At 41.8% G+C, this 14,970-nt stretch overlaps 1 protein-coding gene across 1 annotated transcript in view; it reads left to right on the top strand.

The window, feature by feature from the left end:
- The window catches only part of LOC139409644 (laminin subunit gamma-3-like), a 192,744-nt gene that overhangs the window by 172,248 nt on the left and 5,526 nt on the right, over positions 1-14,970 (top strand). Inside the window, exons 22-24 of the mRNA XM_071155064.1 lie at positions 6,101-6,350; positions 6,560-6,703; positions 9,165-9,267. Of these exons, the coding sequence (XP_071011165.1) occupies positions 6,101-6,350; positions 6,560-6,703; positions 9,165-9,267 (497 nt within the window). The remainder of the gene's footprint in view (positions 1-6,100; positions 6,351-6,559; positions 6,704-9,164; positions 9,268-14,970) is intronic.

Below are 14,970 nucleotides of genomic sequence, written 5' to 3'. Positions count from 1 at the left end.
CTAGGCATGAAGATATTTCAACATCTAGACGATAAAAGGCTACAATGATCACGAGTACTGGTCTGCCAAATGTAGGCTATAGATGTCCCCATAGGTTTAATATTTAAATTGAGGAAGTGTTTATCATTATTTTAGCTATCTACGGTAGATGTCCCTCCTAATGAAAAGGCCCCCCATCCTGCTAATGTGAGCTGCTGGGAAGCGTACTTGCACTTGATGTGCATTTATGGAGGAAAATGAGCTCAATGTGGAATGGAGATTCCCTGCTTTGCGATCTGTTGCGTATGTCAACAGCCAGGGTTTCTTTAATAAAACAAACTTGGCACTACACTTTTGTATTGCACATTTAATTCAACAGATGCATTAGACGATGTTCAACTTCAATTCATTGGCAAAAAATGTTTTTGCATAGCATAGGTGGTTGTCGTCTAAATTTACTGTAGAAAATCCAATACAGTGCATTCGGAAATGATTCAGACCTCTTGTTCCTCATCAATCTACACACAATACCCCATAATGACAAAGCGAAAACAGAGGTCTCTCCAGAGATGTTCGATCGGGTTCAAGTCTGGGCTCTGGCTGGGCCACTCAAGGACATTCAGAGAATTGTCCCAAAGCCACTCCTGAATTGTCTTTGCTGTGTACTTAGGGTCATTGTCCTGTTGTAAGGGGAACCTTCGCCCCAGTCTGAGGTCCTGTGCACTCTGGAGCAGGTTTTCATTCCCTCGATCCTGAGTAGTCTCCCAGTCCCTGCCGTTAAAAAACATCCCCACAGCATGATGCTGCCACCACCATGCTTCACCGTAGGGATGGTACCAGGTTTCCTTCAGATGTGACGGTTGGCACGCAGGCCAAAGAGTTCAATCTTGGTAACATCAGACAAGAGAATCTTGTTTCTCATAGTCAGAGTCCTTTAGGTGCCTCATGGCAAACTTCAAGAGGGCTGTTGTGCTATTTACTGAGAAGTGGCTTTATTCTGCCCACTCTACCATAAAGGACTGATTGGTGGAGTGCTACAGAGATGGTTGTCCTTCTGGAAGGTTCTCCCAATTCCACAGAGGACCTCTGGAGCTCTGTCAGAGTGACCATCTGTTTATTGGTCACCTCCCTGACTGGGGCCCTTCTCCTCCGATTGCTCAGTTTGGCCGGGCGGCCAGGTCTAGGAGAAGTCTTGATGGTTCCAAACTTCTTCTATTTAAAACTTATTGGTGACTGGGGGGCAGTATTGAGTAGCTTGGATGAATAAGGTGCCCAGAGTAAACTGCCTGCTACTCAGCCATAAAAGCTAGAATATGCATATAATTAGTATATTTGGATGGAAAACACTCTGACGTTTCTAAAAATGTTTGAATAATGTCTGTGAGTATAACAGAACTCACATGGCAGGCGAAAACCTGAGAAAAAATCCAACCAGGAAGTGGGAAATCTGAGGTTTGTCGTTTTTCAACTCATTCCCTATTGAAGATACAATGGGATATTGGTAATGTTGCACTTCCTAAGACTTCCACTAGATGTCAACAGTCTTTAGAACCTTGTTTGATGCTTCTACTGTGAAGTGAGGCCGAATGAGAGGGGATTGAGCCAGGTGTCTTGCAGATTGCCACGAGCTCGTGACGCGCGGTCATGTGAAAGTTAGCTTGCGTTCCATTGCTTCCTACAGACAAAGGAATTCTCCGGTTGGAACATTATTGAAGATTCATGTTAAAAACATCCTAAAGATTGATTCTACACTTAGTTTGACATGTTTCTACGACCTGTAATATAACTTTTTGGACTTTTCACACGCATTTTGATTTTTTTTACCAAACGCAATAACAAAGGAAGGTATTTGGACATAAATTATGAACTTTATCGAACAAATCAAACATTTATTGTGGAACTGGGATTCCTGGGAGTGCATTCTGATGAACATCATCAAAGGTAAGTGAATATTTATAATGCTATTTCTGACTAATGTTGACCCCCCACATGGCGGATATCTCTTTGGCTGTTTTGGTCTCAGATTATTGCATGGTGTGCTTTTTCCGTAAAGTTTTTTGGAAATCTGACACAGCGGATGCATTAAGGAGAATTTTATCTAAAGTTCCATGTGTAATAGTTGTATCTTTTATCAATGTTTATTATGACTATTTCTGTGAATTGATGTGGCTCTGCAAAATCACCTCATGTTTTGGAACTACTGAACATAACACGCCAATGTAAAATGATATTTTTGGATATAAATATGCACTTTATCGAACAAAACATACATGTATTGTGTAACATGAAGTCCTATGAGTTTCATCTGATGAAGATCATCAAAGGTTAGTGATTAATTTTATCTATATTTCTGCTTTTTGTGACTCCTCTCATTGGCTGGAAAAATGGCTGTGATTTTCTGTGACTTGGTGGTGACCTAACATAATCGTTTGTGGTGCTTTCGCTGTAAAGCCTTTTTGAAATCAGACACTGCGGCTGGATTAATGAGAATAGTATCTTTAAAATGGTGTAAAATACTTGCATGCTTGAGGAATTTTAATGATGAGATTTGTCTTGTTTTGAATTTGGCGCCCTGCACTTTCACTGGCTGTTGGCGGGGTGGGACGCGACCGTACCAAATATCCCAGAGAGGTTTTTAAGAATGATGGAGGCCACTGGGTTCTTGGGGACCTTCAATGCTGCAGACATTTTTTGGTACCCTTCCACAGATCTGTGCCTAGACACAATCCTGTTTTGGAGCTCTACGGACAATTCCTTCGACCTCATGGCTTGGTTTTTGCTCTGACATGCACTGTCAACTGTGGGATCTTAAAAAGACAGGTGTGTGCCTTAACAAATCATGTCCAAATCATACATTTAAAACATTTCTAAAAACCTGTTTTTGCTTTGTCATTATGGGGAATTGTGTGTAGATTGATGAGGGAAAAAAATATTTTATCAAATTTACAATAAAGCTGTAACGTAACAAAATGTGGAAAAAGTCTGAATACCTTCCAAATGCACTGTAGACTAGCATACTAATGATGGATTAACAGGCTAGCATATGAACCAACTTCTAACTTACACATCTCTGTCTTCTGTATATGTATACAGTACCAGTCAAAAGTTTGGATTTTTTTTTAAAATTGCACTTGAAGGAACTTTCAAAGTTCTTGAAATGTTCTGCATTGATTGAACTTGTCTTAAAGTAATGATGGACTATCATATCTCTTTGCTTATTTGAGCTGTTCTTGCCATAATATGGACTTGGTCTTTTACCAAATAGGGCTATATTCTGTATACTAACCCTACCTTGTCACAACACAACTGATTGGCTCAAATGCATTAAAAAGGAAAGAAATTCCACAAATTCACTTTTAACAAGGCACACCTGTTAATTGAAATGCCTTCCAGGTGACTACCTCATGAAGCTGGTTGAGAGAATGTCAAGAGTGTGCAAAACTGTCATCAAGGCAAAGTGTGGCTACTTTGAAGAATCTCAAATATGAAATATACACTGCTCAAAAAAATAAAGGGAACACTTAAACAACACAATGTAACTCCAAGTCAATCACACCTCTGTGAAATCAAACTGTCCACTTAGGAAGCAACACTGATTGACAATAAATTTCACATGCTGTTGAGCATATGGAATAGACAACAGGTGGAAATTATAGGCAATTAGCAAGACACCCCCAATAAAGGAGTGGTTCTGCAGGTGGTGACCACAGACCACTTCTCAGTTCCTATGCTTCCTGGCTGATGTTTTGGTCACTTTTGAATGCTGGCGGTGCTTTCACTCTAGTGGTAGCATGAGACGGAGTCTACAACCCACACAAGTGGCTCAGGTAGTGCAGCTCATCCAGGATGGCACATCAATGCGAGCTGTGGCAAGAAGGTTTGCTGTGTCTGTCAGCGTAGTGTCCAGAGCATGGAGGCGCTACCAGGAGACAGGCCAGTACATCAGGAGACGTGGAGGAGGCCGTAGGAGGGCAACAACCCAGCAGCAGGACCGCTACCTCCGCCTTTGTGCAAGGAGGAGCAGGAGGAGCACTGCCAGAGCACTGCAAAATGACCTCCAGCAGGCCACAAATGTGCATGTGTCTGCTCAATCGGTCAGAAACAGACTCCATGAGGGTGGTATGAGGGCCCGACATCCACAGGTGGGGGTTGTGCTTACAGCCCAACACCGTGCAGGACGTTTGGCATTTGCCAGAGAACACCAAGATTGGCAAATTCGCCACTGGCGCCCTGTGCTCTTCACAGATGAAAGCAGGTTCACACTGAGCACGTGACAGACGTGACAGAGTCTGGAGATGCCGTGGAGAACGTTCTGCTGCCTGCAACATCCTCCAGCATGACCAGTTTGGCGGTGGGTCAGTCATGGTGTGGGGTGGCATTTATTTGGGGGGCCGCACACCTCCATGTGCTCGCCAGAGGTAGCCTGACTGCCATTAGGTACCGAGATGAGATCCTCAGACCCCTTGTGAGACCATATGCTGGTGCGGTTGGCCATGGGTTCCTCCTAATGCAAGACAATGCTAGACCTCATGTGGCTGAAGTGTGTCAGCAGTTCCTGCAAGAGGATGGCATTGATGCTATGGACTGGCCCGCCCGTTCCCCAGACCTGAGTCCAATTGAGCACATCTGGGACATCATGTCTCGCTCCATCCACCAACGCCACGTTGCACCACAGACTGTCCAGGAGTTGGCGGATGCTTTAGTCCAGGTCTGGGAGGAGATCCCTCAGGATACCATCCACCACCTCATCAGGAGCATGCCCAGAGGTTGTAGGGAGGTCATACAGGCACGTGGAGGCCACACACACTACTGAGCCTCATTTTGACTTGTTTTAAGGACATTACATCAAATTTGGATCAGCCTGTAGTGTGGTTTTCCACTTTAATTTTGAGTGTGACTCCAAATCCAGACCTCCATGGGTTGATACATTTGATTTCCAGTGATAATTTTTGTGTTTTTTTGTTGTCATCACATTCAACTATGTAAAGCAAAAAGTATTTAATAAGAATATTTCATTCATTCAGATCTAGGATGTGTTATTTTAGTGTTCCCTTTATTTTTTGGAGCAGTGTATTTTGATTTGTTTAACACTTGGTTACTACATGATTCCATATATGTTATTTCATAGTTTGGATGTCTTCACTATTATTTTACAATGTAGAAAATATTAAAAATAAAAAATACAACCTTGAATGAGTAGGTGTGTCCAAACTTTTGACTGGTACTGTATATAGCATCTTGCTCTTGATTGCTGGGTATAAAATAGGCTACAGCGTTCACAATGAACTGGAGGGGAAGTTTGAATGGCAAGAGCTTCTCTGGTGTGATGTGATCGTATGGGCTGGTGTTAAAAATGCAAAAAACGGGAATCCTCTGTTCTCCCCACGCCCAATGTTTATGTTTACAATTAAATGTATTACATCAGAATGCCCAATGATAGAATGTTTCCAATCAAATTCATGAATTAAGTTAGGAAAATATACTATCAGTCTAATTTGCATAAACATTGTGACTGGATGATAGCTATGAGGGTTATCGAATCAGGATCAAATCCTCTGATCCCCTCAAGCTCATTAATGATAGAATGTTCATATTTGAAGATTGCGGAAAGACAGTCTCTTTTGCAATGACAAGAAGTGCCAAGGAGTGGAATGCTAGCTAAATAACTCCAGGCTACACTGGAGTTATGAAAATAAGATATTTAGCCACAGGGGAACAGCTTTCTTCCCTCCTCTTTAAGCTAAATGCTTTCTGGGGCTGCTTTCATGGAGGGAGCAGCATGGAGGGAGCAGCATCTCCTAGCGTGAGATTGCGCTGAGGATTACCCCCAAAGCTCAACGGAACCATGCAAAAACCTCTGGTGGCCACGCCACGCCATGATGGGAGCAGGCAGGAGACAAGAAATTGATTACCCTCATACCAGTAGTCTGCTTGCTTCTGGGGATTTAATCGTAATCTTTCAGAACAATTTGGTAGGTGCATGGGTGGAAGGGTGTGTGTGGGAGCGTGTGTGAAGTAGGGTGTGTGTGGGAAGATGTGTGTCTCGCTCTCTCTCTCGCTCATTCATTCTCTCTCTCGCTCTCTCTCGCTCTCTCTCGTTATCTCTCTTTCTCTCTCTCAGACTGGCAGACATGCAGCAGATAAAGGAGAATCTGACTGCCCAAGTGAATAGGACTCTAGCTAATCAATTGTCTCTGGAGGAGGAGTCTGCTGATGTCTTGGTTGCCCTAGGAAACCTCACCTCCTCCCTATTGGAGCTATCCCAGAGGAGGCCCAAATCCACATCAGGAACCAACCAATCAGATCTCAGACCAACACAGGGTTACAACCAATCAGACCCCAGCCTCGTACCGGCTGCTAATCAATCAGAGGTCAGTGGCTACCGCGGTCAGGGGTAATAAGAACTCATTGTACTCTCAAGTTGATGGACTGACTGACTGACTGACTGACTGACTGACTGACTGACTGACTGACTGACTGACTGAGTTATTGACTGACTGACTGACTGACTGACTGACTGAATTATTGACTGAATGTCTGAATGAATGAATGAATGACAGCTGTTCTCCCCTTTCCTCAGGATGTTGAGCTAAGCAACAGGACAGCTGAGCTGGCGTTTAATGTCCAGTCTAAAGAGGAGCTGGTCAATAAGATCAGAGAGGAGATGGAGCCTCGCATACAGACCGCTCACAACAAAATGGCTGCTGTAAAGGATATTTACAAGGTAGAGGGGGTTTTATCTGCACACCTAACATTTACATGTACCAGAAATATGACCTGGTGAAATTTTGCTGACAGCAATAAACAGTATATACTGACAAAAATAGACAATAGAATGTACACACAATCCACATACCATTCAATATCCTGTAGAGCAATGGTTCCCAAACTTTTATAGTGCCATACCCCTTCAAACATTCAACCTCCAGCTGCATACCCCCTCTAGCACCAGGGTCAGCTCACTCTCAAATGTTGTTTTTGCCATCATTGTAAGCCTGCCACACACACACACTATACGATACATTTATTAAACATAAGAATGTGTGAGTTTGTCACAACCCAACTCGTGGGAAGTGACAAAGAGCTCTTATCGGACCAGTGCACAAATAATAATATAATAATAATTAATTATTTTGCTCTTTATATAACCATCTTACATATAAAACCTTATTTTCTTAACGAAAATTGTGAATAACTCACCACAGGTTAATGAGAAGGGTGTGCTTGAAAGGATGCACATAACTCTGCAATGTTGGGTTGTATGGGAGAGAGTCTCAGTCTTAAATAATTTTCCACATATATTCCACACACATATGTATTTAGTTTTCATGCTAGTGAGGGCTGAGAATCCACTCTCACATAGGTACGTGGTTGCAAAGGGTATCAGTGTCTTAACAGTGCGATTTGCCAAGGCAGGATACTCTGAGCGCAGCCCAATCCAGAAATCTGCCAGTGGCTTCTGATTGAATTCAATTTTCACAGAACCGCTTGTTACAATTTCGATGAGGCTCTCTTGTTCAGATATCGGTAAGTGGACTGGATGCAGGGCAAGAAAGGGATAACGAATCCAGTTGTTTGTGTCATCTGTTTCGAGAAAGTACCTGTGTAATTGCAGACCACACTCATTCAGGTGCTTTGCTATCTCACATTTGACATTGTCCGTAAACTTGAGTTCATTTGCACACAAAAAATCATGCAATCATGGAAAGACCTGTGTGTTGTTCTTGTTAATGCAGACAGAGAAGAGCTCCAACTTCTTAATCATAGCCTCAATTTTGTCCCGCACATTGAATATAGTTGCGGATTATTCAGGCGAGAAAAAACATCACCCAGATATACCAGTCGTGTGAGAAACTCGTCATCATGCAAGCAGTTAGACAAGTGAAAATTATGGTCAGTAAAGAAAACTTTAAGCTCATCTCTCAATTCAAAAAGCGTGTCAATACTTTGCCCCTGGATAACCAGCGCACTTCTGTATGTTGTAAAAGTGTTACATGGTCGCTGCACATATCATTGCATAATGCAGAGAATTCACAAGAGTTCATGGGCCTTGCTTTAACAAAGTTAACAATTTTCAATGTAATGTCCAAAACATCTTTCAAGCTGTCAGGCATTCCCTTGGCAGCAAGCGCCTCTTGGTGGATGCTGCAGTGTACCAAAGTGTCGCCGGGAGTAACTGCTTGCACATGCGTTACCACTCCACTATGTCTCCCTCTCATGGCTTTTGTGCCATCAGTACAGATACCAACACATCTTGACCACCAAAGTCCATTTGATGTCACAAAGTTGTCCAGTACTTTAAAAATATAATCTCCTGTTGTCCTGGTTTCCAGTGGTTTGCAGAAGAGTGTGTCTTCTTTAATTGACCCCCCATAAACGTAACAGACATATACCGGGAGCTGTGCCAGGTCCGCCACGTCTGTTGACTCATCCAGCTGTAACGCATAGAATTCACTGGCTTGTATGCAAAGCAGTAATTGTTTAAAAACATCTCCTGCCATGTCACTGCTGCGTCGTGAAACAGTGTTGTTTGATCGTTTTTTGGCCTTTTCCCCCAGCATTGTCCCAGCCATATCCACGGCAGCAGGAATAATTAAGTCCTCCACAATAGTACGGGTTTTGCCTGTCCTAGCCACTCAGTAGCTCACCATATAAGACGCTTCTAGCTCCTTCTTATTAATGGTATTTGTTGCTTTAATACGTCTTACTACTCGAAAGTCATCTGAATTCTCGCTCTAAAACGTATTTAATCAAGACAACAGTTTTCAGCTGTGCTAACATAATTGCAAATGTGTTTTCTAATGATCAATTGTTCTACGCACAATGCCGTCAGTGGTATGCCAAATATATATATACATATATATATTAAATGTGAATGACATTTTTATTTGGCGTACCACTGACGGCATTGTGCGTACCCCTGCTGTAGAGTAAAAGCAGAACAATTAAAGATAATAAGAAAGATTAGAATAAAACATTTTACAGTACTTTTATCGTCCGTCTGAAAAATATGAATTCCTTAATTATTTATTTCAATTGTTTTATTAGAACTACAGTAGATGCTTCTGTGTCAAATCAGTCAGTGACCCCATAGTCAGGATGCTGTGCTGTCTGATGCGTAACTCTTGAGGTTCTGCGAGGTTCACTCCCTACTCTCTCTCTATTCCTGGTACCTCCCTCTGCAGCTGACAGCTCATGCCCAGGGGTCAAAGGTCCTGGCCCTGTCATCGGTGGTGACAGGGAAAGAAATGGAGTCAGAGGTCATCGCCCTGCGGAGAGAACTGGAAGGTAACGTTTGCAGCATGTTCTATTTCTGTTTCTTTTTCTGTTGTTTTACATTTCAGACTTTTTGTTACGTTTTCATATTCCCATCACTGCAATATCAGCCCACGGAGTTATTCTAATTAAATATCAAAATGCTTAGAAAAACAAATGTAACACAAATGTAACCGTTTGTTTCTCCCTGTTAAGCTCCGCTTGCCATTTTGTGAGGGGAGGAAGAGCAGCTGTGATTGTCGGAAATAATAACAAAGCCTCAAATGCACTCTGAGTTTCACAGCCTCTAGTTTATTTCAACAATATATTCACTGTTTATAAAAAAATATATACAATTTATAAAGATTTATAAGAAATCTCATTAGGGTAGTCTGAATATAAACCCTTACAAATAAACCCTTACCCTTATATAAACCCTTACAAATTTGCAGCTTCAATTGTCAAAATCTAATTCTCACATGTGAAATTGAATTTTCACAAATTAAATAGTTGTTTCACATGTTGAGCCTATGTTTCACATATGAAACCATATTTTCAGATGTAGTAGTTTCTACATATGAAATTCTATAAAAAGGTAACCTAGAGAAGCTAGCGTTCTGTCTCCTTCTTGATTATATTTAACACGTTAAAAGTAGCGATCTCAGATTTAGTCATTTAACTCAAGTTTACTTTTTGTAATTATTTTGCGCCAAAAAATTCATCACATTGTCTGAAAGCATTCAAAATACACTGAAAACATCCAAAATACATAATCTGTACAGCCAAAAACAGCAATGTGATTTCAAAACAAATTGACTTTCAAAACAGTTTAGCAGATGTTTTAACCTGTGCAGCAAAATGCTTATGTTACTGACTCTTAACAATGCAGTAAAATGTCAAACAAGTACACAAATAAATCTACACACAATCTACACACAATACCCCATAATGACAAAGTGAAAACAGGTTTTTCAATTAAAAATAAATAAAAAATAGAAAACAGAAATAGCTTGTTTACATAAGTATTCAGACCCTTGAAATTTAGCTCAGCTGCATCCTGTTTCCATTAATCATCCTTGAGATGTTTCTACAACTTGATTGAAGGCCACCTGTGCTAAATTCAATTGATTGGACATGATTTGGAAAGGCACACACCTGTCTATATAAGGTCCCACAGTTGACAGTGTATGTCAGAGCAAAAACCATGCCACGAGGTCGAAGGAATTGTCCGTAGAGCTCCAAGACAGTATTGTGTCGAGGCACAGATCGGTGGAAGGGCACCAAAAACTGTCTGCAGAATTGAAGGTCCCCAAGAACACAGTGGCATCCATCATTCTTAAATAGAAGAAGTTTGGAACCACCAAGACTTTTCCAAGAGCTGGCCGCCTGGCCAAACTGAGCAATCGGGGGGAAAGGGGCCTTGGTCAGGGAGGTGACTTTTGGCAAACTCCGCTTGGAGTTTGCTAAAAGGCACCTAAAGGACTCTCAGACCTTGAGAGACAAAATGCTCTGGTCTGATGAAACCAAGATTATAGTCTTTGGCCTGAACGCCAAGCGTCACGTCTGGAGGAAACCTGGCACCGTCCCTACGTTGAAGCATGGTTGTGGCAGTATCATGCTGTGGGGATGTTTTTTAGCGGCAGGGATTGGGAGACTACTCAGAATTGCGGGAAAGATGAACGGAGCAAAGTGCAGAGAGATCCTTAATGAAAACCTGCTCCAGAGCGAACAGGACCTCAGACTGGGGTGAAGGTTCACCTTCCAACAGGACAATGACCCTAAGTACACAGCCAAGACAATGCAAGAGTGGCTTTGAGACAATTCTCTGAATTGACTTGAGCCTGATCGAACATCTCTGGAAAGACCTGAAAATAGCTGTGCAGCGACGCTCCCCATCCAACCTCATAGAGCTTGAGAGGATATGCAGAGAAGAATGGGAGAAACTCCCCAAATACAGGTGTGCCAAGCTTGTAGCGTCATACCCAAAAAGACGTGAGGCTGTAATCGCTGCCATACAGTGGGTTGTGAAAGTATTCACCCCCCTTGGCATTTTTCCTATTTTGTTGTCTTACAACCTGGAATTAAAATATATTTTTTGGGGGGGGGTTTGTATCTTTGGATTTACACAACCTGACTACAAAAATATTTTCTATTTTGAAACAAACAAGAAATATGACAAAAAAATGAAAACTTCAACATGCATAGCTATTTTAGTCTCATCTGACCAGAATCCCTTCTTCCATATGCCTTTTGGCGAACAACAAACCTGTTTGCTTATTATTTTCTTTAAGCAATGGCTTTTTTCTGGCCACTCTTCCGTACGCCCAGCTCTGTGGAGTGTACGGCTTAAAGTGGTCCTATGGAGAGATACTCCAATCTCCGCTATGGAGCTTTGCAGCTCCTTCAGGGTTATCTTTGGTCTCTTTGTTGCTTCTCTGATTAATGCTCTCCTTGCCTGGTCCGTGAGTTTTGGTGGGCAGCCCTCTCTTGGCAGGTTTGTTGTGGTGCCAAATTATTTAAAAAAATAAATAATGGACTTAATGGTGCTCTGTGGGTTGTTCAAAGTTTCAGATATTTTTTTGTTTCCCAACCCTGATCTGTACTTCTCCACAACTTTGTCCCTGACCTGTTTGGAGAGCTCCTTGGTCTTCATAGTGCCGCTTGCTTGGTGGTGCCCCTTGCTCAGTGGTGTGGCAGACTCTGAGGCTTTTCAGAACATGTGTATATACTGTATACTGAGATCATGTGACAGATCATGTGACACTTATATTGCACACATGTGGAGTTTATTGAAGTAATTATGTGACTTCTGAAGGTAATTGGTTGCACCATATCTTATTTAGGGGCTTCATAGCAAAGGGGTTGAATACATATGCACGCACCACTTGTCCATTATTTTATTTTTTTATATATCTATTTTCCTTTTTAAGTCATTTAAAAAAAAAATGTAACTTCACCAATTTGGAATATTTTGTGTATGTCCATTACATGAAATTCAAATAAAAATCCATTTCAATTACAGGTTGTAATTAAACAAAATAGGAAAAAGGCCAAGGGGGGTGAATATTTTTGCAAGGCACTGTAGGTGCTTCAACGAAGTATTGAGTAAAGGGTCTGAATACTTACGTCAATATAATATTTAAGTTTTAATTTTTTATACATTTGCAAACATTTCTAAAACCTGATTTTGCTTTGTCATTATGGGTTATTGTGTGTAGATTGATGAGGGTGATTTTAGAATAAGGCTAAATGTGGAAAAGGTCAACGGGTCTGAATACTTTCCAAATGCACTGTATTAATAAATATGTGTTGTATATAAACAGTGAAACTAAAATGCATTTTACGGTAGTAGAAATATTAGGATGAGCTACGTTGAGAATACAGTATTAAAATACACAGTACAAAACCCCATAGCAAAATGGATGGAATTGCAGGAAATTAGCTTCATCATCCCAGACTCACTCCAATTTGCATATCGCCACAACAGGTCCATAGATGACGCAATATCAATTTCTCTCCACACTACCTTCACCCACCTAGGCACAGTTGAAGTCGGAAGTTTACATACACCTGAGCCAAATACATTTAAACTCAGTTTTTCACAATTCCTGACATTTAATCTTAGTAAAAAAATCCATGTTTTAGGTCCGTTAGGATCACCACTTTATTTTAAGAATGTGAAATGTCAGAATAATACTAGAGAATGATTTATTTCAGCTTTTATTTATTTTATCACATTCCCAGTGGGTCAGAAGTTTACATACACTCAATTAGTATTTGGTAGCTTTGCCTTTAAAATTGTTTAACTTGGGTCAAACATTTCGGGTAGCCTTCCACAAGCTTCCCACAATAAGTTGGGTGAATTTTGGCCCATTCCTCCTGACAGAGCTGGTGTAACTGAATCAGGTTTGTAGGCCTCCTTGCTCGCACGCACTTTTTCAGTTCTGACCACAAATATTCTATAGGATTGAGGTCAGGGTTTTGTGATGGCCACTCCAATACCTTGACTTTGTTGTCCTTAAGCCATTTTGCCACAACTTTGGAAGTATGCTTGGGGTCATTGTACATTTGGAATACCCATTTGCTTCAATATATCCACACAATTTAATTTTTTCATGATGCCATCTAGTTTGTGAAGTGCACCAGTCCCTTCTGCAGCAAAGCACCGCCACAACATGATGCTGCCACCCCCGTGCTTCACGGTTGGGATGTTGTTCTTCTGCTTGCAAGCCTCCCCCTTTTTCCTTCTAACATAACGATGGTCATTATGACCAAACAGTTCTATTTTTGTTTCATCAGACCAGAGGACATTTCTCCAAAAAGTACGACCTTTGTCCCCATGTGCAGTTGCAAACCGTAGTCTGGCTTTTTTAATGGAGGTTTTGGAGCAGTGGCTTCTTCCTTGCTGAGCGGCCTTTCAGGTTATGTCGATATAGGACTCGTTTTACTGTGGATATAGAAACCTTTGTACCTGTTTCCTCCAGCATCTTCACAAGGTCCTTTGCTGTTGTTCTGGGATTGATTTTCACTTTTCACACCAAAAAACGTTCATCTCTAGGGAACAGAACACGTCTCCTTCCTGAGCGATATAACGGCTGAGTGGTCGCATGGTGTTTATACTTGCGTACTATTGTTTGTGCAGATGAATGTGGTACCTTTGGAAATTGCTCCCAAGGATGAACCAGACTTGTGGAGATTTTTTTCTGAGGTCTTGGCTGATTTCTTTTGATTTTCCCATGATGTCAAGCAAAGAGGCAGTGAGTTTGAAGGTAGGCCTTGAAATACATCCACAGTTACACCTCCAATTGACTCAAATTATGTAAATTAGCCTATCAGAAGCTTCTATAGCCATGACATCATATTCTTGAATTTTCCAAGCTGTTTAAATGCAACTTAGTGTATGTAAAGTTCTGACCCACTGGAATTGTGATACAGCGAATTATAAGTGAAATAATCTGTCTGTAAATAATTGTTGGAAAAATTACTTGTGTCATGCAGAAAGTAGATGTCCTAACCGACTTGCCAAAACTATAGTTTGCTAACAAGACATTTGTGTAGTGTTTGAAAAATAAGTTTTAATGACCAACCTAAGTGTATGTAAACTTCCGACTTCAACTGTACATGTAAGAGGAATACCTACGTGAGAATGCTGTTTATTGACTACAACCCAGCATTCAACACCATTGTCCCCTCCAAGCTCGTCACCAAGCTTAGGATGATGGGACTGAACACCTCCCTCTGCAACTGGATCCTGGACTTCTTGACTGGACGACCCCAGGTGGTGAGGATAGGCAACATCACCTCAGCCCCACTGAACCTAAACACAGGGACCCCACAGGGGTGTGTGCTTTGTCCCCTCCTGTACTCCCTGTTCCCCCACAACTGCCATGCAGGACTCTAACACCATCATCAAGTTTGCTGACGACACGACGATGGTAGGCCTGATCACCGGCGACGACGAGACAGCCTGCAGGGAGGAGGTCAGTGGCCAGGCAGTGTGGTGCCGGAACAACAACCTCTCCCTCAACTTCAATAAGACCAAGGAGCTGATCGTGTACTCCAAGAAAAAGGGGGGCGAGCATGCCCCCATCCACATCAATGGGGCTGCAGTGGAGCGGGTCGAGAGCTTCAAGTTCCTCTGTGTCCAAATCAATAAGGACTTAAAATGGTCCACACACATGCGTACAGTTGTGAAGAAGGTACGGCAGTGCCTCTTCCTCTTTAGGAGGTTGAAAA

Source organism: Oncorhynchus clarkii, chromosome 5 (genome assembly GCF_045791955.1).
Source record: "Oncorhynchus clarkii lewisi isolate Uvic-CL-2024 chromosome 5, UVic_Ocla_1.0, whole genome shotgun sequence".
NCBI lineage: Eukaryota > Metazoa > Chordata > Actinopteri > Salmoniformes > Salmonidae > Oncorhynchus > Oncorhynchus clarkii.
Note: the sequence above shows the minus strand (reverse complement) of the source record. Positions and strands in the feature narration are given on the sequence as shown.